This window comes from Clupea harengus, chromosome 17 (genome assembly GCF_900700415.2).
Source record: "Clupea harengus chromosome 17, Ch_v2.0.2, whole genome shotgun sequence".
In the NCBI taxonomy this organism is placed as follows: domain Eukaryota; kingdom Metazoa; phylum Chordata; class Actinopteri; order Clupeiformes; family Clupeidae; genus Clupea; species Clupea harengus.
The window spans coordinates 23,107,831-23,130,072 of NC_045168.1; the positions used below are offsets into that span (position 1 = coordinate 23,107,831).

Sequence of the window (22,242 nt, forward strand, 5' to 3'; positions counted from 1 at the left end):
CCTGTAATCAAGTCAAGAGGGGTAGGGTTGATGTGATTTTAAAGAGGCTTTAAGTCATTAGGAGACAACATAAGAGGTCGTTATATAGCAAGGGGAAATACTGTGATGGGGTTCAGTGGTTTGCCCAAGGCCCCCAATGTCAGATGGGTGGATACAATAGAAGAGACATTGTGCTCTGTGTGTCTGTCTGTGTGCGTGTGTGTGTGTGTGTGTGTGTTTGTCTGTGTGTGTGTGTCTGTCTGTGTGTGTGTGTGTGTGTGTGTGTGTGTGTGTGTGTGTGTGTGTGTGTGTGTGTGTTTGCCAAGTGTTTTCCCTCCGGTCCTTGAAGTAGACAAGCATCTCCTTTATACCTTGAGGCAATGTGTGCTATATTCTAATGGATCCACTTGGTTTATCCATATGTCTGAAGAGGCGTTGACCCCCTCATATAATTCCAGGTCATGCACTTTACCAAAGTACTGTTATTTGTTCTTTATCACATCAGGAAACAAACCACAGGCCTGGTTGCCTGAAGATGCTTGAAGACCGTTAGCTAACTAGACATTTAAATAGACCTCTTCCACACCATGCTGTTATAAGTCAACTAGCATTGGGAGTCCCAAGAGAGCAGTGTGAATGAAATGCCTCTGCTAACCAATCCACAAGTGAGCATAAGCTATTGATTTGTAAAGGGAAAGATTTAAGAATGCAGTCCACTAACAAAATGGCCCTTCAGATGTCCTTGGGCAGAAATGCTTATTAGAGGAGTTTGCCAATTTTATTTTGGTAAAATGTTTGTACTCTTGGAGGACCTCATTCTGTTTCATCCTTATGTCTTCACATGTAACGAATGAGAAGGGAAACTATGACATGAGAACTGAGCTTTTCAACAGTGGCCTTTGAGGTAATAGGAAAACCTTGGCAAATGTAACACATTTCTTTTTTTTACAGGAACCTCCTGAAACAAATACAATAATTCAATTCTTAATTAAGACTTTTCAAATCATAAATTGGATCTGTGATGATAAGAGACACTTGAATGCTGGTGCGAAATTACATATTGGCTTTGCCGTTGCCTTAGCCGACTTTTGCTTTGCCACAGGAAGCACAGGCTGCATGAGTTGTGAAATGTCAATAGGAAAGGTCTCATTTAACAGTGACCTGTCTGCTCGCAAGGTTATTTATGCTCGCTTGCTCATTTAGCTGGAAGTCAATTGGAGAGGGCAATATTCACAGATTGCGGAGGCTCTGAGGAGATTTTCTTTTCCTTTTTAAATCCATGACGTCTGAAAAGTGGTCCCTCTTAACCACTAAACAGCAGAGTAGGTGGCTTGAGAGCACGACACCCAATTTTGTACAATGGTTTCAGTTTTTATTCCATTTTGGATGTTTAAAACCAGGCTGTTGCTTTAGATGACCTAGTTCATTGCCCTCTATGTAGACTTTTTGTAGTGTTGTAGACTTAACCACAGGCTAATCACCCTTTGACGAAAGGCTCGTTCCTCAGGCATTCTGACAGCAGTTCCTTGAATCCTTTTAATTTCTTGTGGAATACAAATGGATTATATTATTGTCGACATTACAAGCATAGAGAATGTGATTTTATTTGACACGTCTTGCCAGGAATTCAGGATCACAGATGCCCTAATCGGCAATAAAAACAGTCGTTATGAACACCCTGTGCCAAATAAAGCAGTGTTTCATGGATTGCCTGAGGGCGGCTGTCTGGACTGAGGAGAGTACCGTTATATTAGTTGTCGTGAACTGCTTGTTTTCACACGTGCCCTGTTGCTGGAGCGGTAATGGTGATTTCCGGGCCTGTGAGGGGAGATTGGACTCGAGGGTTTATTTGTTCTGATGCTGTTTGTGCCGGAGCGTGTGATGAAGATAAAGCTGACAGTATAATCCCTGACTGTATCACTTTCGTCCAGCAAACCAGAACGGCAGCCGTGCTCTCAAAGACTACATACACCAGCCACTCGAGCATGAAATCGTAATGTTGAGGGTTTAATACCTCCAGATACCAACACTGCATTCCAATATTCCTCTCCTCAAGGTAGAAAGGGGGAGGAAGAAGAAGAAGAAGAAAAACAGCGAGAATCAAAGGCACCCTGACATATCCGTTCCTCTCACAAGAAATATTTGATTCACCAAAGCGAAGAAAATCTTGTCATTGTATCCCGGTATCTTAAATCTGTATAGCCACACAGTCGTTGGGGCATAGCATATGTATTTGGGTGGAGGCTGGCGGGGTAGACAAAGCGTGCCGCGGCGTGTAGCAATTCATTGTCTGTCCGAGCCCGTCTCACCTGCCTTTGTGTGTGTTTATGTGGGAGGGAGATAGGAGGTTTGTGAGTGGCAGCGAGGCGTTGGGCCCGGGCCAACACCTGTCAGTGTGGCGTCTCATGCCTCTCATCCCACTGACCCTTGTGCAGCTGCGGTTCAGACGTATTAAAAAGAAATGGATAGTTGCCCCAAACTACACTTCAACCTGTTTCTCTCCTTTTTTTTGCTGTGCTCCATGAAGTTTCCTCCCAGACTACATAAGCGGAGACTTTGATTCCATAAAGCCTGTGGTCAAGGCCTTCTATGGAGACAAGGTCAGTCATCTTCATTGCACTAACTCGTATTGTGTAGAGATAGATTTCAGTCAGATCAAATGTGCATAGCTAATTTGACGCATGACTGAGGGCTCTTATAATATCTGGACTAGATTTGGTTGTGTCTATAGAAGAGAGCCTTGCGGTTCAGACAGACCAAAGCGTTATTGTTTTCACATGCTATCTATGAATGCTGTGGGTTATGGTTGGACCTCCACCCCCTACCCATCCCATTTAAGACAATCAACTATTTAAGACTGTCAACATAAATGTCTCAAATAACTACACTGTTGCAAACTACATGCTATCAGACTGTACATGTTCCTGTATTGAAATGTGTTGTGTTTTGTAGAGTTCATGGAAATGTTATCTCTCGGTTTTTACGGATCTCAATGTAAAGATAAACTGTTTAAGATTTGAATAAGATTAGAAACTTTGAAGACGTGCCATGACATTCTTAATGAACTCATGAAAAAAGCCTCCAAAGTCTGTTTTTGCCTTGCACACCTTACTGTAGTCACTAGCCTTGACTCAGAGTTCTGAGAGTTGTGAAGGTTGAACCTGTGCTAAAGTTCTAGAACACTCTCTCCTCTAGGGCCACTCCTTCATCCAGGTTGCCATAGTAACTGTGTTCTGATCAGAGATTGTCAGAGGAGTGTGAAAAGTCAGACTTGGTCAGATTTACACCCTAACCAAAGCCAGTGCTCTAACCTGGAACATTGTTTTTCTGGCAACCTTGCTGCCAGTGACATTTACAGCTCAGCTTGAGTAGCATTGCAATTAGAGGGTTCACTGTTCACTCTTGCTTAGCCAGTGAAACACCAAAGGCTTTCTACACACCAACTAGCCTTTTGGTAGTTGTACTTGGTACTTATTTTTCATGTTTTGACAAAATAGTATACAACTGTAAACTACAAAACCATATACTCCTGACTAAATACTTTAATACTGCTGTGTAGAAGTACATGCCCCTAATGGCACTGCAGTAAGTTTTCCCCTGTTCTGTTCATTTGTGGAGACATAAACTAGAGTGGCACTCAACATATCAGGCACTGCACCTCTGTAGTCTTTTGTTCAACAAATCCCACATAGGTTAAGTGTTCAAAAGCAAGCCCTGAGGAAAAGAGCATTCCACCCTCACATCCTGCTCTGAGTGCAGCTCCCTCAGTCAGATGCTTTCCCACTATTCCCCTCATCGGAAAGAGTCCAACGCCACTACAGATATCACAGGTGCCCAGACAGACAGACAGACAGACAGACAGACAGAAAGACAGACAGAGAGAGAGAGAGAGAGAGAGAGAGAGAGAGAGAGAGAGAGAGAGAGAAAGAAAGACAAAAGAGAGAGAGGGAGAAAGAGAGAGAGAGCTGTGATGGCTGTTATCTACCTTGTGCTTTCAGAACTGCAAGCTCATAGAAACGTCGGATCAAGACCTGACTGACTTCACAAAGTGCCTGGCCATCATGGTGGAGAAAATTAGAGAGCAGCAACTGCAGGTATCAGAACTTCTGCTGTTCAGCACCTATCCTCACCCTCCCTCTTTTTCATTCTCTCTCTCTCTCTCTCTCTCTCTCTCTCTCTCACTCTCACTCTCACTCCCTCTGTCTCTCTCTCTCTCTCTCTCTCTCTCTCTCTCTCTCTCTCTCTCTCTGTCTCTGTTTCTGTCGTCACTTCATGCGCTCTCGTCTCAAAAGCTCATCAGTGCAACATGAATACGGAGCCATGGTGACGACCTCTCTTACTGTGTGTGTTAAGCAAATAAGCAAAACGCGACAGTTTTGCTATTGTCCTCTTCACTCTCCCCCTCCCTCACTCTCTTGTTGTCTCTGTCTCTCTCTCTTCCTTTCATTGTCTTGCTCTACCTCTCTCTCCCTCTTTCTTTCTATTCCCTTCTTCTCCTCTTCATTTCCTGTTCATTTCCCTCTCTCTGTTTCTCTTTCCCTATTCTTTCCTTTATCCCCCTCCACCACCCCCTCTCTCTCCCCCACTCCCTCTCTCTCTCTCTTCCTCCCTCTCTCTCTTCATGTGCAGAAAACACGTACATTCATAAACAATCTGGATTTCTGGTCCAGTTCCCCTCAACGCTCAATCAGAGTAGCAATCAGTTCAGCACTCGAGAATAATGGGGAGGGGGGTGGGGGGGAATCAGTCAGCGGACCTCCAGAGAGGACATGCGAAAGGTTGATGCTGAAAGCAGTTCGATGAAAAAGAAAAAAAAAAAGAAACCGACCAGAGAAGGAAAAGAATATATATATTTCCTACTGTAATCCGCCCTCCTCTCCACTAAACCATTAATGCGTGTTCTTGTATATTGCCTATTGTAGTTTTATAGCAACGGCTGGTGAAACGGCTGGCTTTTTTCAACTCCTTTGCTAAGTCTATTGTTCTCTGCCCCCCTGAAGTGATCGTCAGCGTATGTTGCCTTCATTCATCAGCTGTCAGGAAGATGCGAGTTTGTCAGATTGTTTTTCCACCTCTTCCTCCACACTCCGCTCCGCCAGTCCTGACGGACTCGAGTCTCTCCCAACATTAACCATGAATGTCCCGCTCCCGAGCACATTTGATTCGCAGTCCGAAACCGACCGTTTCTCTTCGCTTGCTTTGCTAGTTTGTTCATTTGATTGTTTTGTAATTGACTTCCCTCAAGAGTCTGTTGTCTTTTTCCTTAGACTTATTTTGATAGTGGTTAAGAATACAGGCAGTATTTTAAGTGGATACCCAGAATTGAAGGTCTAAAGAGTGCTATCTGTTATGTGATGGTAAACTCTAGTATGTTTAACACTGTTGTGAATACTACACAACTACATTATGCAGGATACAGCTAACCCGCTTCTCACTACGCTAACTCACATTTACTACTGAATTACATGTCGCTATAATGTCGTCTGCACAATACACAACAAAGACAGAAAGTTCTCTCAGAATGTTCTGTCTTTTTTTTTAATTAATGAATGCAAACTGCTGAGATTGTTACGGTTTAAAAATCAGATTCCCATACCTCAGGTGGTCAGATGTTACCATGAAGACGTGTGAAGATGTTTATTTGCATTCTTACTGTAGTAGAGCTTTTACATTTTAAATTTAATTTTTGGAGAATATCTAGCTCATGTACTTCTGTGTTGAGGATGGCATATGTATGATTATTAAACTAGAAAGATGGGTAATATATATATATATATAAAAAGTCGCCTTTTCATATCTTCCAGTCTTATATTGTAAGGTGTCTGTTCAAGTTACATGAATACAGGAGGTTAAAGTTGTCAGACACTGTAGAAATCTTTTGAAAAAAAAAATCAGTTGAAGGTTTTTTTTTCTTATCCTGTCCTTCCTCACTGGTGCTATAGGTCTGAGCTCTATTTGATCTGTCTGCGCAGTGTTCAGATCCAACACCTGACCTGGAGTAATTCAAATTGAATCAGTCACAAAGTTTGTGAAGAAAGTGGTGAAGTCAGTAAAATAAAGTCAGCGAAGTTTCCATTTCAGCAAAGGGATTCGGCACTTGTCAGTGGTGACCACTCAGTGTCAGTGTGTAGACCTTGTGTTTGTGTGTGAAAAATAGCTGTCTCTTTTCCTTCATAGGTGGACACTATAGTGACCCTGGGCGGCCTGGCGGGCAGATTTGACCAAACAATGGCGTCCGTTGAGACCCTGTTCCACGCTCAGAGGTTGACTGACCTCCCTGTAGTGGTGATACAGGGCACATCACTGGCTTACCTGCTCAGAGAGGTAACCTCTTCATTAACCTTAACAATACGGCTCCACAGTTTTAAGGTATGACAGGTAAAGAATGGTACATTTTCTATTGTAGCAGGTGCGTTGGTATAAGGTAGCCATGGCTGTCTATGTCTTTGATTGAGAACCCAAGGTTCTAGGTCCTAGCTTGGTTAGAGGCTTGCAGTATCGTAGAGCATAGTGCTGAGGATACGCTATAGAGTGACCGGCCCACACAAAGTTGGCTGTTCCACATATAGGTATGCGTTGATACTTGATCTGCACATTTAAGTTGCAGTGGTGTTGGCAGGCTGTTTTGCTGTGTGGGTTTCAGTGAATTGTCTGACTGTGGTGTATTGACTTTTTTTGTTTGTTTGTTGTTGAGTTCTGTTGCATATGCTGTTCTCCTGGTTGTTTGTTTATACGCTAAATAAATAAAAGATAGAGGGTGAAACTAACACACAAAAAAGAAAAACGCAGGGCTGCAGGCTGGTCCTGTGAAGCATCTACTGCTCTTCAAAGCACACCAACTCTAACTTTTACACTGTGTCTCTTTCTTTCACTACTCTCTCTCTCTCTCCTCTGTCTTTCTCTCTGATCCTTACATTTTTTTTGTATCTCTGTCTAGTGTTGATTTGTACTCTTTCTGTCACTAAATTGATGGCATAAGCTTCAAGATGCACAGTCATTTTCAATAACTTTGCCTAAATCCAGTTTGTGAAACAGTGAGTGCTATTGATGTCATACATTTGTGGACTATGGAGATGGAATAAAACACAGTTTCAACACAGCTGAGCATAGAGGTAGCAACATTCTCAAGGTTTAGGTACAGTCTAATGCTATAGTATTCAGTGTTCTCACTCTACGAGAACAAACCCTTCACCAAGGGGTTCATGTTAAGGAATACATTCCTCCCCTGATGATCCAGATCAATTTTTTGAGTTTTGAATCAATATTACATATTCTCACATGCCAGAGGACTAGCCATATTTCCTTAATGTACAGGGCATTGGACTACCCATTGTCATGTCTGAGAAGATGTTATACAACTGGTTGATCAATACAACCCTTTCCTTTAGAAGTTCAAGTTGATGACTGAATACCACTTATAAAACCACTTTCTCGTGCCTTAAAAAATGATAAAAAGTATGGCATCCTAGTTCTCTGTGCCAAAGTAAGTGTTTTTTATTTGAGTGCGGTAATGGCTATTAATTGTCTTAGCACAGTGTGACTGATTCGTCATGTCTACACTCAGCTCGCGCCATCTTTATTCAGCGTGGGCTGCCGAAGTTTGTCTTTAAACTTCAAACGCTGAGTGTAGTCGTGTCTCACGCCGTGAAAACCCACGTTATTGCTGTAAATGCAGATGGCAAAAAAAAAAGCTGCTTAAAGTGGTTACGTGTAGGCAGCGTCTCTAAGATCACAGAGGAGGTGGAGATTACGTCTAGTCTTCTGATTATGAAAGCACATTACACAGCGTCTACCTTTGTGCTGCTCTACGGCAGGAAAACACTAGCGCTCTCATGATAGTCACTGGTGTTTCACGTCTCAAGTTGACACGAGTCGTTAACGTGTATACGTGCGGGGGTGATGTGATAACCTTGATGTGATGTAGCACTGACTGTGGCGGCTGTTCACGCTTACACCCAGTGCACATACAGACTTACTATGGCACACACATATCTCTGTGGGATGTCTTCACACACACATATCTCTGTGGCATGTCTTCACACACACACACATCTCTGTGAAATGTCTTCACACACACATCTCTGTGGGATGTCGTCACACACACATCACGTGTCCTGTGAAGGTGCAGTATCGTTTGGCTTCTTCGTTTGACAACCTAGTAATCTAGAATAATCACGTAGTGCTTGTGATATACTGACTGAAATAGAGTTCAAACAGGGCATGGAACCAGTGGGAAGCCTGTACTGTTTTCCCATGTTTGTGCCAGTCTGAGTCTGCTGGGTTGCCATTCACAGTTCTCTGCGCTAATCCTGCTGTACAGTCATTGATGAGAGCCTTGTCCTGAAACCTTGGTTGTAGCTTTAGTGTGTGTGTGTGTGTGTGTGTGTGTGTGTGTGTGTGTGTGTGTGTGTGTGTGTGTGTGTGTGTGTGTGTATGCGTGTGTGTAGAATATGGATGTGTTTGGTTTGTGTGGTCATTGAAGTGTGCCCTTAGGTTTGTTGTTTTTGTCTGTGTCTGTGTTTGTGTTTGTGTGTGTGTGTGTGAGAGAGAGGGAGGGAGAGAGAAAGAGAGAGATAAAGAGAAAGAGAGAGATCGATCGATCGATCCTGAGCATGTGTGTTTCTGTGTGCCATGTACTCTTATGTGATGTGTGTTTTTATCTCTGTGTGTACAGGCTTGTATCTTTGTATTGTTTTTGGAGTTAGGTTTGGCACTGTGTAGTGTGACTGTGTGAGCTCTATACTGTGTAGTGTGACTCTGTGAGCTCTATACTGTGTAGTGTGACTGTGTGAGCTCTATACTGTGTAGTGTGTGTGAACTCTATACTGTGTAGTGTGACTGTGTGAACTCTATACTGTGCTATGTGACTGTGAGCTCTATACTGTGCTATGTGACTGTGAACTCTATGCTGTGCTATGTGACTGTGTGAACTCTATACTGTGTAGTGTGACTGTGAACTCTATACTGTGAAGTGTGACTGTGTGAACTCTATACTGTGTAGTGTGTGAGCTCTATACTGTGAAGTGTGTGAGCTCTATACTGTGTAGTGTGTGAGCTCTATACTGTGCTATGTGACTGTGTGAGCTCTATACTGTGTAGTGTGATGTGTGAACTCTACACTGTGTAGTGTTTGAGCTCTATACTGTGCTGTGCTTCCAGGGGAGATGTCACCATTTGAATGTGAGCACAGGACTAGAGGGGGCGTGGTGCAGTCTGATCCCCGTCGGAGGCCCCTGCCTCACCCAGACCACCGGCCTCAAGTGGAACCTCCGTAAGTCGACCACAAGTTCCCCCCGGAAACATTACACGTGCGCACACCAGCACATGGCCCGCCCTAAAAAAACAGTGTCCTCAGATTTGTACTCTTTCTGTCACTAAATTGATGGCATAAGCTGCAAGATGCACAGTCATTTTCAATAACTTTGCCTGAATCCAGTTTGTGAAACAGTGAGTGCAATTGATGTCCTACATTTTTGGACTATGGAGATGGAACAAAACACAGTTTCAACACAGCTGAGCATAGCGGTAGCAACATTCTCAAGGTTTAGGTACAGTCTAATGCTAAAGTATTCAGTGTTCTCACTCTACGAGAACAAACCCTTCACCAAGGGGTTCATGTTAAGGAATAAATTCCTCCCCTGATGATCCAGATAAATTTTTTGAGTTTTGAATCAATATATTACATATTCTCACAAGTGGGAGTTTTGGAGAAGCGCAAGGAGCCACTGATTACGTATTCCGTTTCATGTATGAGAACTGTGGGGGAGAGGGCCTGTCTTTCCACCTTTAAAACCCAGGTGTAATCCATATTGCATGTTAGATGTGTGAATAGGAGAAACGTGGAACAAAACAAAAACAAAAACAAAAACAATGGAATCAGTATCCAGAGCACCAGTCTCTCTCATTTGTACCATGTTAAAAGCAACCTGTCCTTTTGTTTGCCTATTTCTGTCTTCCTATTGCTTTCTTACTTCATCCACTACGTGCCCTACAGGTACGTAGATGCCTGCTATACTATTGGATTTGTTACAGCTAATAGACTGTCTATTCCTTTGGGGGGGGGGGGGGGGGGGGGTTGGAGTGGTGTAGTATTACTGCCTTGCATCTCTCTAATTGATGATACCTGAGCAGCACTGATCACCAAACTTTTGATTCATTTTAATGTCGGTCGGCGATTCTATGATTCCAATCAATTTCGCCCGTGATGCCGTTCAGATGCGTGTGCTGTAAATGACAGTTAGAAAGAAGTGATGGTTGTGCGGTCTGCCGCGGGTTTAGTACATTCAATGCAAAATGCAAAGGCAACCGTGTGCGCTTTCTACGGACTGGCCAAGTTGCTGCTTGCGCTGTGCTCTCTAACGTACATACATCTGCCCCACAGTATCATTTGGTATTCTCTGCACCCACACTACAACACATTTCTCATCCATTTACTGGCCCTCACTCTTTCCCACATGCACACACACTGGGACAATACCCACGGTACCGCATGTACATTTAGGGTGGAAAGTGTGCTGGACCCATGCATGACTGGAGGCATTAGTCAGAATGGGGCGGTTTAAAGGAGCGTTCCTTTAATCTGGCAACCGGCGCCGCCGGAGACAAGAAGCCGTGGCAACGTTAGCCGAGGCGGAGGCAGAGAGGCACAGAGGGAGGCAGGGCCGCTATGAAAGATACATGACTTAAACACATGCAGTAGGCAGTGCCAGCTCTCTCATCTGACTGTGAATCCCTCCCACACAAGAACAAAAGAGACCCAGCCAAATCGAGGGGGTGTGAGGGGGTGCACCATCGCTGAGAGACAGCATATGCAGCTTCGGCGTTTATTAGGGTTTGCGTTTATACGTCACGGCGGACCAGCTCAGTCCGGTCACCTGACTATAGCAGGATGCTCATTTGCAGCCTGCTGCCGGAACCTTTCCGGAAATCTTGGCCCTGACTGGCAGACCTTGCACCCCTCACCTCCCCAGCTCTGGAGAGATCAGAGAAGGATGCCCCCTGGAGGTCAGGTCAGCCTCGGCAGAGCCAGGGCAGCTCATCTTCATTCAGCCTCTGAGTAGAGATAAGCAACAGGCCTCTCCGCTCCGAGAGAGTCTGGCTGTGTGCGTGGTGGCCCACTCTATTCCAGTCATGCTCAGATGCAGAAGAACAAAAGGGGAAAAAATGTGCTTTGACAGCTTTGATAATGGCAACGCTTTAGTCTGATTGGTTAATTACGGTGGGTTTCTCTTTGTTCCAGGAAGTGGGTTAAGCCTGCACAAATGAAACTCATTTTCTTATAAGAAGTTTTTGAAGTTCACCTATGTTAAATTAAGCCTTTTCATCTCCACAGCCTTGTAATCAAGTTTTTTTATCACTATCGTTAAGATTAGAAAGGAGGTTTGATCAAACCCCATGATCAGCTCCATAAGTAACCCTTTGGTAAAAAAGAAGTTAAGAAATGGCAGAATTTTGCTTTTGCATGCAGGTTCTTCTGCCTTGATGAGCTGCAGTGTACTGCTTATTTAGTAGCTTCATCGAACAGACTACCCCCCATAATAGTAGTGACACACATATGCACCTTTAGACTTTGTTTTTAAGTATAGAAATCATTTTTGCATGCGTAATTAGCTGCACAGTGTCCCTAAGGAGATCCCCACAGTTCCACTGGGTGACAAAGTTTAGTTTTACAAAGTGGAAATGTTTGCTAGTTTGAGAAAGCAAATATTGTTGGTCAGAACGCAGACAAAAGGTATTGTTGCAGTTTTTGATGAGTTCGGGTAACATACTGTCTCAGCCCCCTCGGTGAGGATCACATTAGAGCCGGGATAACAATGGCTTTGTGTCGCAGACGCCCCACAGCTCTTTAATATTATTGGTTTGAAGAGATAATATCTGCAGGTTGTATGAGTTCAGAGGGAATTGTCGATGTTGTCTGATGTTTGATATTGTTTATGATGAAAACAGTGCAGCTGTACTCTGACTGATAAATAAATCATCTGAGAAAATGCTAAACCTTGCTAGCCAGCCTGTTAGGCACCCTGCTATTTGTACCCACGGGGTTATTTTGGTTGAATTTTTTTCCCCATACCTGGTGAACACAGCTCTCTGAGATCCAGATCAATTTTGACAACTTCCCCAATAAGAGTTTTTGGTTACACTTTACTTTACCCAGTATTCACAAAGCATTACACACATTCATAAAGGGTTATAAAGTATACATAATGCCAAATGAAGATTGTCATAAGTCTATGTCATTTTTTATACATAGTAATGACTGCACTCATGAAGCATTATGATGTTATTGTATAATATTTGCTTATTATTATTAAAAATGCTTTTTGTTTTGTATTTAGTTTTTGCAATTCGAAATAATTAGTTTAGAAATTGTATATTGTATCAAAGCTGGCAAGAGACACTCTCATTACATTATTAAATTATTTTATTGTTGCACACATAATATTTTATATACAATATTATTTATTTGTTAATGGTTACCAAATGATTTGTAAACCTTTGAGAAATAATTTGTAAAACATCTATAAACATTACATAGATAACACTTTGGTAATGGTTAGGCTAATCATTTGTTAATCATAATAATTATAATATTATAATAATTACGATAATAGTTCGTAAACTGTCTACAAATATTAGTCAGCCCCCCCCCCAGCTGCACATCACAAAGTTAGCAGCAACTTGACATTAGTCTGTTTTCGTCCATTTAATCAACATTCCGCTGGTTGCTGCCTCATTCTCAGCTATGTTTGATTGGCTTCTCCGCAGTGAAGGGGATGAAGCAGTACATTTTTTTTTATATAGTAATATATAATAGTGAAATAATAGTGCCTCTTTGCCATAGTAACTGGCAAATTTTCTGTTTTTCATCGAAATTATGAGCCATTTCCAGCAGTCTTGGCCCATAATGACTGTGTCTCTGTTCTGTTTTGATATATTCTGTAGACTTTGTGAGCCATTTAATAAGCAGTGTAAACAAACAGCTCGTTTCCTAAATGAGTGTAGGCTGTGTTGCAGTGGGTTTGCTGTTTGTTTAAGTCCGGTTTTGTCCCATGTGCCTGGCTTTAATGTGAAAAACCATCATGAGAACAGATTTTCTAAAGGCTTTAAATGCGCTGGAGGGAGAAAAAAACGAACCATATCTCTTTGAGAAATGACATTGACATTGAAGACGGGCCATGCAGAGGTTGTGGACAATTCATTAACTGTTGTTTAATAGAAGCTCGCTGACACTCGCGGCCCTTAGCGGTTTAGCAGCCCTCCAGCTCATTGGTAGTAATAGATCTGTAATGGAATGACTTTATGGGCCATTGCTGTTTTATCCCCAAGGGGACTGCCACTGCTGAGGAATCAAGGTTGACTATTAGAGGTTGTCATAGGGCTATGGAGAGGATGCATTTCTGAGCGATACCTCTGGGTTATTGACAGAAGCACCGGCAGCCTCTTCAATCCCCTTTGAAGCGAAAGGGGTGGGGGGTGGGGGGGCGGGTTGCGTGGTGGGGCGGGGGAGAATGGGGTATGTGCATGATTCGTGAGAGAGCGATTGAGATGATTGCCTGGCCATGGGACGCTCCTTATCGACAGCACTGCGCGCGGACAGGGAGTGCATTCTAATGGACTGTACTTTTGTTACTTTTGTAGTTCAGAGGAAAACGCTCAAGCGGAGGGCCGCCGCTTTTTTTCTTTTCTTGTTGTTCACCCGACGAGAAAATGAATTGACATTTATAAAGGTGTAAAAAAAAAAAACAATCCCCAAAAGGTTGACCATATACAGCAGTGAGATGCACTGGTATTTTTAACTGTCGACATGTAATACACAGTTACAGAAGAAAATGACTGGGTTTTTAGCAAATCCTCCCCGCAAATGCACATAATGTGTGAACCAGGGAATTGAAAAGACCTTGTGGAAGAATTGAGGAGATTGGGATGTTGTCAACGTGTCCTGCTGATTCCTATTTGCTTCCCACCGGAATTCTCCTGTGTGTCTGGATTCTATATTCCCTCACTCTCCCCCTGTGAACACTGTTCTCCGTGGCTTTCCTTTTTAAACGGCTGCATGGACAAAGTCTGTGGGGCTGCAGGCACCCAAAGAGAATGTGATCAATTTTTGTGAGGAAACCTGATGGGTCTATTGCAGCAAGCCCCGTCCGATGCGCACACGTGTGTGTGTGTTTGTGTGTGTTTATGTGTGTGTGTGTGTGGGGGGGGGTGTGTGTGTGTGGTGTGTGTATATGTGTGGGTGTGGGTGTGTGTGGGAGGGTGTGTGTGTGTGTGGGGGGGGGGGGTGTAGGGGTGTGTTTGTGTGTGGGGGGGGGGTTGTGTGGATGTGTGTGTGTGTGTGGGAGTGTGTGTGTGTGTTTATGTGTGTGTGTGGGGGGGTGTGTGGGGGTGTGTGTGTGGGGGGGGGGTTGTGTGGGGGGGGGTTGTGTGGGAGTGTGTGTGTGTGTGTGTGTGTGTTAGATCAGAGCCCCCGCTGGGTGTCTCTGAAACACTCCCACGTTCCTGCCAACAGCATCAAAGGGCAGGTGAGACACGGCGAGTGCAAAATACTCCCTCTCTAATGACTCCTCAACAAGTTTCTTTTCCCCACGTTTGGCACTTTTTCTCCATCCCTTTTTGTTCGGGGGGGGGGGGGGGGGGGGGGGTAGGACCCAGAGCGTCACCGCAAAAATAAATAGGGACGAACAATCAAGGGGGCTGAGAACATTGCCTTCAATGCTGTCACTTTAATTTACACCAGTACCTCTGTTTATTTAGGAACACATCCCGAAGAGTATCTGTTGGCAGTAATTGCCTGAGCTCAACTTTCCTTATTCAAACTCCCTGGAGTCTTTGCTCTTTTTGCTCGCTTTGCCTGTCTGCAACATTTTCAAGTCCAGTCCGATGCGGAGCAGGCATTTCCCATTTTAATCCAAACTTAGATCATCTGCACCATCTGAAGAGATGGACCTTCCACGGGGACAGCCTCTCTTCATTTTAAGTGTTGTTCAATGGACTGTGATAGGTTTTCAATGGATGTGCAGCACTTGACATTTTTCCATTCTTTGCCAAGTGAATGGAGCTGTTACCTTACCTTAGAAAATAACTGCTGAGTCACCCATCCCAACATGTTTACATTTTTTGCATTTAAACATCCTGCAACGCTTGCCAGCAAGCTTTAAATCACCCTTAACAAAAAGTACTGCATTCATATTGCACTAAAAGCAGTTGTAAATATCAAATTGGAAAACACTGATCGAGTCACGTCGTATCTATATTAAAGGGGAAATGGGTCCCATTTTTGAGCGGGTGTGTGAAGTGGCGTTCAGTGAAAATCCAGATGTGTGTGTCCATAAGGGCATGGTAGCCTTAAGCCTGGTCAAAAATATGCTTCGGAACATTTGGGGTTAATAATGCCCTTGCATTGTTGATTTTAATATTTATGCCTTGAAGGTTATTTCTGAACATCAATTTTCTTGCCCATAAGCCTTAGCCATAGATACAGTATGCAATAACTCCTGTCATATATACTGACAAATTCTTAAAGTGGTGATGTGAGCTTGTCTACATGAAGGACAACCTAATGATGTGGAGGAAATGTACTGACTGAAAGCTTTGTCATTTCCTTTGTCAGTCCTGAATGCTGATTCTTACTGCTGATAGCCACATAATGAGACTCCATCTGCCTCATACAATAGAGTCTATTGAATTGAATGTATACTTCAGGCCTATTGCATGACTTCCTACTGCACATTCCGGGATTGTTAGTTTCCCTCTATTAACCTGGGAATCCTCCTTTGCAATTACAGACACAGTTGGATTGCCTCCTGTAGCACACCATAGGTGTAAACAACAAAAAAGGAAAATAAAATAAATGCAAACACCTTGTTCTTGTAAGCACAATGGCTAGGTGCATGCATTTGTTTGAACGTAAAAAGCGTAGCTGTAACGCGCGGTTAGGGGAATAAAAGAAAAAGGTGAAGATTAGTCACTGGGGCAAATTATTATTCCAATCACTAGCAGACACAAGAACACACATTGTATACACTGTGTGACATCTGGGTGTTCTGCTCTTTTTTTTGCAGGACTTGGAATGTGGTTTTGCAGAGAGAAGGTAGATAACATTCAGGGACATGTCTGTTGATGACCTGTTGTAGTTGTGGTTATAGTAGCTTAGCAGTAAAGCTGAGAATGATCAATGGTGAAGCAATCTCCAACACCTTAATCTTCAGCCTCTCAAAATGATGCTCCACTGCACGTCATGAGCACAGCAACCAACTAAACATGAAATATGCTTGCATTGCTTTACTGTAAGCAATTTTTTTTCCCCCACGTTTTATTTTCTCCTTGCATTTTATCTATAAACAGCAGTCTCGGTCAATGCGTCTACTGCATTTCTCCAAGGTATTGCTTTTATTTGCGCTTGCTTTAACAAGCGTTAAAAAAAAAATGAAACTCCTGCTTTGAAAAATTAGGCCTGCAATTTCCTCCGGTTTCTTTTTAATTAAAGCCTTTGTGTAATTTGCTTAGCCGAAGCCCTGGGAGAGGCGGAATGTGTCAAGTGCTGCGGTCGCTGAGCACAGTTTCCTTTCCACGGGGTCGGCTGAAGGTTCCCCGTCATCACCGGTATCATTTTAGGATCCCGATTTTAATCTTCAGTCCCCTCGTCTGGTTTACCAGGAGAGAAAATACCTTGCAGCTTATAGCTCAGTTTGCCTTTATATCCACTAGCCACAACAAAGACTGGGGGATTATGGGTTGGGATTCAGCTATTGTTAAAATACTTTTTTTTATGTTTGTTTAGCCTAGTCCAGATCCAGGGGTTTACAGAGGACTGGGAGACAGAGCAGGATCCTTTTGAGTCCATCTCACCCTGTTGTGTATTGCATGAAATCGCTAAAGCCCACATGCAAATCAGATCAGTACCATGCATATTCTGAATCTAAAGTGGGATGCCTCTTGGACATCCATTTGTAATGTTATTATTAACATATCAACATATATTATTATATTAACAAAGCATCACAAGATTACAAATATTGTGGTTCATGTTTGTTTATCACTGTTTATAGTGTTTCAGTAGATGATGCAGAGTTGGCCATTCACGCAGCATGCAGCAATTTGAAGTGATTGAAAAATGACTTAATTGCATGGTAGAATTTTGCTCTCTCGAACATCAGAATTTAAACCCATTAAGTGCTGGAACAGCTGGCTGCTTGCAACTTGTCTGTTGTTAGAACATCAAGCTGTATGCAAAATAAAACCCAAATCTACTTGAGGCACGACTTTTCACCCATAATTTGCTGATAATTTTAGTCACCAAGCCCTATGGTGGCTGTTATAGCTGCAGTGGTCAACTGGAAAAGATGCTGAGGCCCACATTCCACACATTTGCATGATGCGTTAATTAAACAATTTATCACTCTGTGGTCATTTATAATTAACTGATCACTCCCCGAAGGCCCAAATGAAGCATTAATTATAGTGCTATGTGTTGTAAGGTTGAACAATCGATCATTGAATATTCACCCGTATTGAAAATCTTGTGATTGGCTACTTCTCAGTTAGTTTGTCTGTCCTACCCACCAGACAACCAATGGATGGTGAGCTTACTGGCATGCAGTGGCTTCCATTATGCAAAGCATGTTGGTGGTAAAGGTCTGTAATGATTCATGTAAAGAACTGTGGCCATCTATCACGGTGTGAGATGCTGCCAAAGTGAACTGCCATTTTCACTTGAATGGGATTGAACTTGAATGTGTTTCCATATGTCAAGAGGGCTGAGGGAGAGGGAATCCAGGTGGAAGAGTCAAGGGATCTAGTCATGCGTTCTTAGCCAAATCGTAATACTCATTTGATTCTTTAGTTGTGTGAAGTAGAATGAGAGAAGTCAGGGAAACATCACAGAAACTCATGAATGTTGGGTCTTTCTCTTGGCACTCACTGATATAGGGGCCCTTTGCACTGTTGTATCTTTAATAGAGTGGCAAGACCTCAGCAGAATGCTGACATTTTTCAGATATTGAGAAAAAAAAAAGGTGTCAAATTATAGCTAGAAGGACCATTTGCACATCAAAATGAGTGAGGGGGAGGGGGGAAAAAAAAGTCTTGAGCCTCACCAGAAAATGGTCTGACAGCTTTTGTCGAGTCACAAAGTAGCTGTCTCCGTGAGACAACAGCCAAGGCGACGTGACCGCTAATCACCCGGACCAAATGCAATTTCACATCGGGCTCCTATGATAGGCTAAAGGAGGCATGTGTCAGCAGGTTTGAAATTGCACTTGAGATTTAATTGTCGTAAGGGCTGGGGATACGAGCAAGGCTTTTGTAGCATTAATCTGTCCGACAGGAGGAGGTGGTGGGGGGACTTGCTGGGGACACAGGCAGAGTGGTCTTTTCACCCGATTACAGACACATTCCTTGCCTGCCTGAGCGTTTCGATTGAAGTCACATTGTGAACAAAAGCAGCTTTTCTAGCAACACCACATTCAGCCGAGATATGCTAACAGCAATGCAACAGTACATTGAGTCATTGCAACCTCGACCCCATTAATGTCTTCTTAGAGCTACAGGAAGACTGGACAAATGCTTCAGGGTTATCGGCATACACTAAAGGCCTGGCTGGAAAATGTTGTTTTTGAATCACGGATTTCAATCTGAGGAATGAGTCATTGATATTCTGTTGTCTTTGCCATAGAGCTCTTTAAACAAAAAAGCACTTAATCTAGACGGACATGGAGCAAATGTAGTTAATGGCATGAGTCTCCTCTTGCTGTGCATTTCAAAATGTCTGTCTTGTACAAAATGTCTTTCACCAAATCACCAAAGCAGAGCCCTAATGTTGACAGCCCACTGGTCTGAATGAAACTCTTTTCATGTAATGTTTTCCCAATAAAGCCATGATTAGAGATGAAACACGGATGGGCACTTTACTTTTTTTTAGAACTCACCATGCTGTGTCATTCAAAACCACCTCCGTCTTCCCCAGTTCTTGGAGGGCACTAATCCACTCAGTCTCTGAAGCTTTTCAAGCTCCGTCTTTTTAACTCACTCTATCACAGGTATTATCACATGGAAGTCCTGAGAAGTTGCAGGGTTTTTCTATAGCCAAAAAGTCCTTGGAATTTCTGCAGCTGCAGATAGTCACACCATGCGTTCTTTTTCTAGCTGCTGACATTAGTGAGCTGACAAGTATTAATCTCTATTTTTGTTCTGTATTCAAAGGTTCAGAGGTTTTTCTATTTTTCACTTTCGCTTGTGCCCTCCCAGTGCAGAAACACAGTGTTTTTATTTCTTTCTTTATTTCCTTTGCCTGAAATATAGTCCCCTTACTTTTCCCTTTCTCATAGATACCGTGAGGCATTGATTCATTTTTCATGTCTACACTTTTTACACTCAACCTGTTGAAAAGGTTTTAGTGTCCCCCCCGACCGAAAGTGCCAAAGGCACTCCAGTGATTTCTTTTTTTCCCCCTTCTGCCGCGCCGTCTTTGTTTTCTCAGAGGTGAGAAATGGTTTTATTGAACGTTGGTCGTCCTAAGCACGGGACAAATGTAAAGGCACTAGATGTGTACAGCTAAAAGCAGTTCTTATCAGATGCAATGACTCACAACCATTTAAACTGCTAATGGCTTTGACAGGATTTTTTATCAGCAAGTAAAGTAAAATGCCAGTAAAATGTTTTATCAGATTCTACAAATAAGTTCTCAGTTTTTTTCGACCTTGGAGCATCACTGAATTCCCATCTCAAGGCGCGGCAGAGGTCAAACTGGAAAGTTGCGAGCACACGTTTCCTGACATAATCTCACTTTTAAATGGCCCCAAGATGTTGTTACATTTATTTATTTATTTATGAGCTTTATTGCCAAACTACTTCACTGTATGACACTGTGCCCTCGGTGTGAAGGGGGGGGGGGGGGAGAAAACGATCAACAATCTGCAAAAAGCACTCAACCTTAGTACCCACACCCCCACCCACCCATCCTCACCCCGCCCCCTCCACATCTCGCCTGTACCTTAAACTATAGGCACAGGAATAGAAACGGAGGATGCTTTATTTGAAGGTCGAATTAGACTGACTTCTGCATCTGTGTCATAACCTCCGTCTTGTGGAACTGTAAACATTCCATACCACTGATGCCTAAAAAGCAAAATGGATAGCCATACCACACTACCAGAAGTGTCTTAATCTCTGCTGCCATGAGTATCAAATATCGCATCCATAAATGAACAACCCAAGTGAGGGGAAAAAATGCAATTACCCCACGCAAACATCTTCATTGTTATCAAGGAGCGAGTGCAAGCAAGTGAATTACTGAGCATCCATTTTGGCTCCAGTTGCAGTGTCAGTCATCGATCAGTATCAGGGCAGGGGAGGTGATTACTAATGAAGGTTCCGCAAACTGGAAGACGTGACACATGAGAGCGATCAACCGATCAGTAGCCACCTCCCTCCCTGCTGAGCCACCCACAGCAGACTCTTAATAAGACAGTGGCACCTGTTACACATACGCCTTGAGCTCTTTTTGTTCTCCCAGTCCTTTAATCTGACGAGGCCAAATGACATTGGGGGGGGGGGGGGCGGGCACAATATGATCCTCGGCACGGGATGCTTCAGTGGTCTTTAGTTGTGTGGCTATGGTCCCTTGGTGACAAGGGATTACAAAAGGGACCGGAAAGGGATTAAGAAGTGCTTTTAAGGGGAGCCACATTTTTTGGGGGGATTTGTTTTACATTTGTATTTCTCTTGCAAGGATGTATTGTTGGAGCTCCTGAGCAAGATAGGGGATCCGTTTTAAAATGGACGGATAAAAAGAAATAGAAAAGAAACCTACTTACTCCACTTGAACTTGAAAACAGATGTCCACATTTGTTGAAAAAAAAAACAGATAATGAATGAGTCTCAGATTGGCCAAACTAGTCAGCATACTTTTAAGTGAATATCAGCCTGATAAAATAATGAAATTCATTCATCAAAGGGGGGGCGGTGATGGAGTTTGCGGGGTTCAGGTGTCATTGTCTCCCTGGGATATCATCACACTGTTATCATACTCGCAGGCACCATTTGAACCTGAGGGTTCAGAGGCCGGCCCATTCTCTTGTGAATGGCATTCAGCGGCGGATCTCCCCGGCTTCCCTCCGGGCCGAGCATTTTGAGGATGCGGTGCTGAGCGGAGCGGCCCATCTGTCATCCCCCCCCCCCCCACACACACCCACACACACACACACACACACACACACACTCATCCTCGGCCGGGCATCCCGCTGGGCGGCACGGCAATGCATTCTCACACTCACGCTTCCATCCCACACCATTTCCTTTACCGCTAATCCGCTCTCCTGTCTGAACAGGAGGACAGAGAGAGAGAGAGAGAAAGAGAGAGGGAGAGAGAAGGAGAGAGGGGGAGAGAGAGAGGAGAAAAACAGTAAAAAACCGCCCTTCCAGCTTGATTACAAAAAGCCTCTGAGGCATAGAGGGGGAATTCTGAGGCTGTGTTGAAGCCTCATTAGCAAGCTATTCGAGGGAGGGCATTGAATGAAGTGCAAGATTTTTTCATGGGTATTTTGGAGATGCAGATGTTTAATGAATCCTTTAATAACATCCCTGGCATGTGTAGGGCTCTTTAATTGAACACATCAACACATCTGTTCAAATTCATGTGTGGCTCAATTCTGTCTTTTCCTTAAGTAAATAGGTCAGCAGCCTATCAGAGCCGACAGAGACGCAATATTAATCCTGTTGTAAGTTTCATGTAGGTGATTATCGTATTCCATGTAGAATCCATTACTGCTGATTAACCAGGGCTGGCTTGCTGCACATGTACAGGGGCTGTTCTATCTCGGAAGTTTGATCACAAGGCTCTTCGCTTAGCTCGTCTCCAGTTTTTAAGGGTCCTGCTACCCCTAGTGGTTGGATACAGTCGTGTGTCTCTGTGCACAAACTAATGTGCAGGAATCAAATTAAAACGGGAGGGTTTGCCCAAAAGCTGCTTGAAAATATTTTGCATTGGAAAGCATGTGCCCAGGGGTAAAACAGATTGCACGCTCCATTGATTATACTGATAAGGCCCGTGGTGGTGATGGTTACAGGGCTTGGAGGATGCAAGCACAGTTGTCTTCGGTGTATAGTGGTGTAAATTCAAGTCTTCAAGCAAAACATCTGTTAGAACTCCGGTTTCTCTGCTTTGGTTATCCATTATTTTTCAATGTGTTTTCCTATCGGAAATCTTTAAATCACCCATGAAGTTCACATATGTCTCAGACCGAAAGAAAATCACATCATTTAGTT

General features: G+C 43.3%; 1 protein-coding gene across 1 annotated transcript in view; it reads left to right on the top strand.

The window, feature by feature from the left end:
* Positions 1 to 22,242, top strand: part of tpk1 (thiamin pyrophosphokinase 1) — a 44,570-nt gene that overhangs the window by 19,991 nt on the left and 2,337 nt on the right. The window contains exons 5-8 of the mRNA XM_012833266.3: positions 2,507 to 2,579; positions 3,978 to 4,073; positions 6,157 to 6,303; positions 9,139 to 9,250. Of these exons, the coding sequence (XP_012688720.1) occupies positions 2,507 to 2,579; positions 3,978 to 4,073; positions 6,157 to 6,303; positions 9,139 to 9,250 (428 nt within the window). The remainder of the gene's footprint in view (positions 1 to 2,506; positions 2,580 to 3,977; positions 4,074 to 6,156; positions 6,304 to 9,138; positions 9,251 to 22,242) is intronic.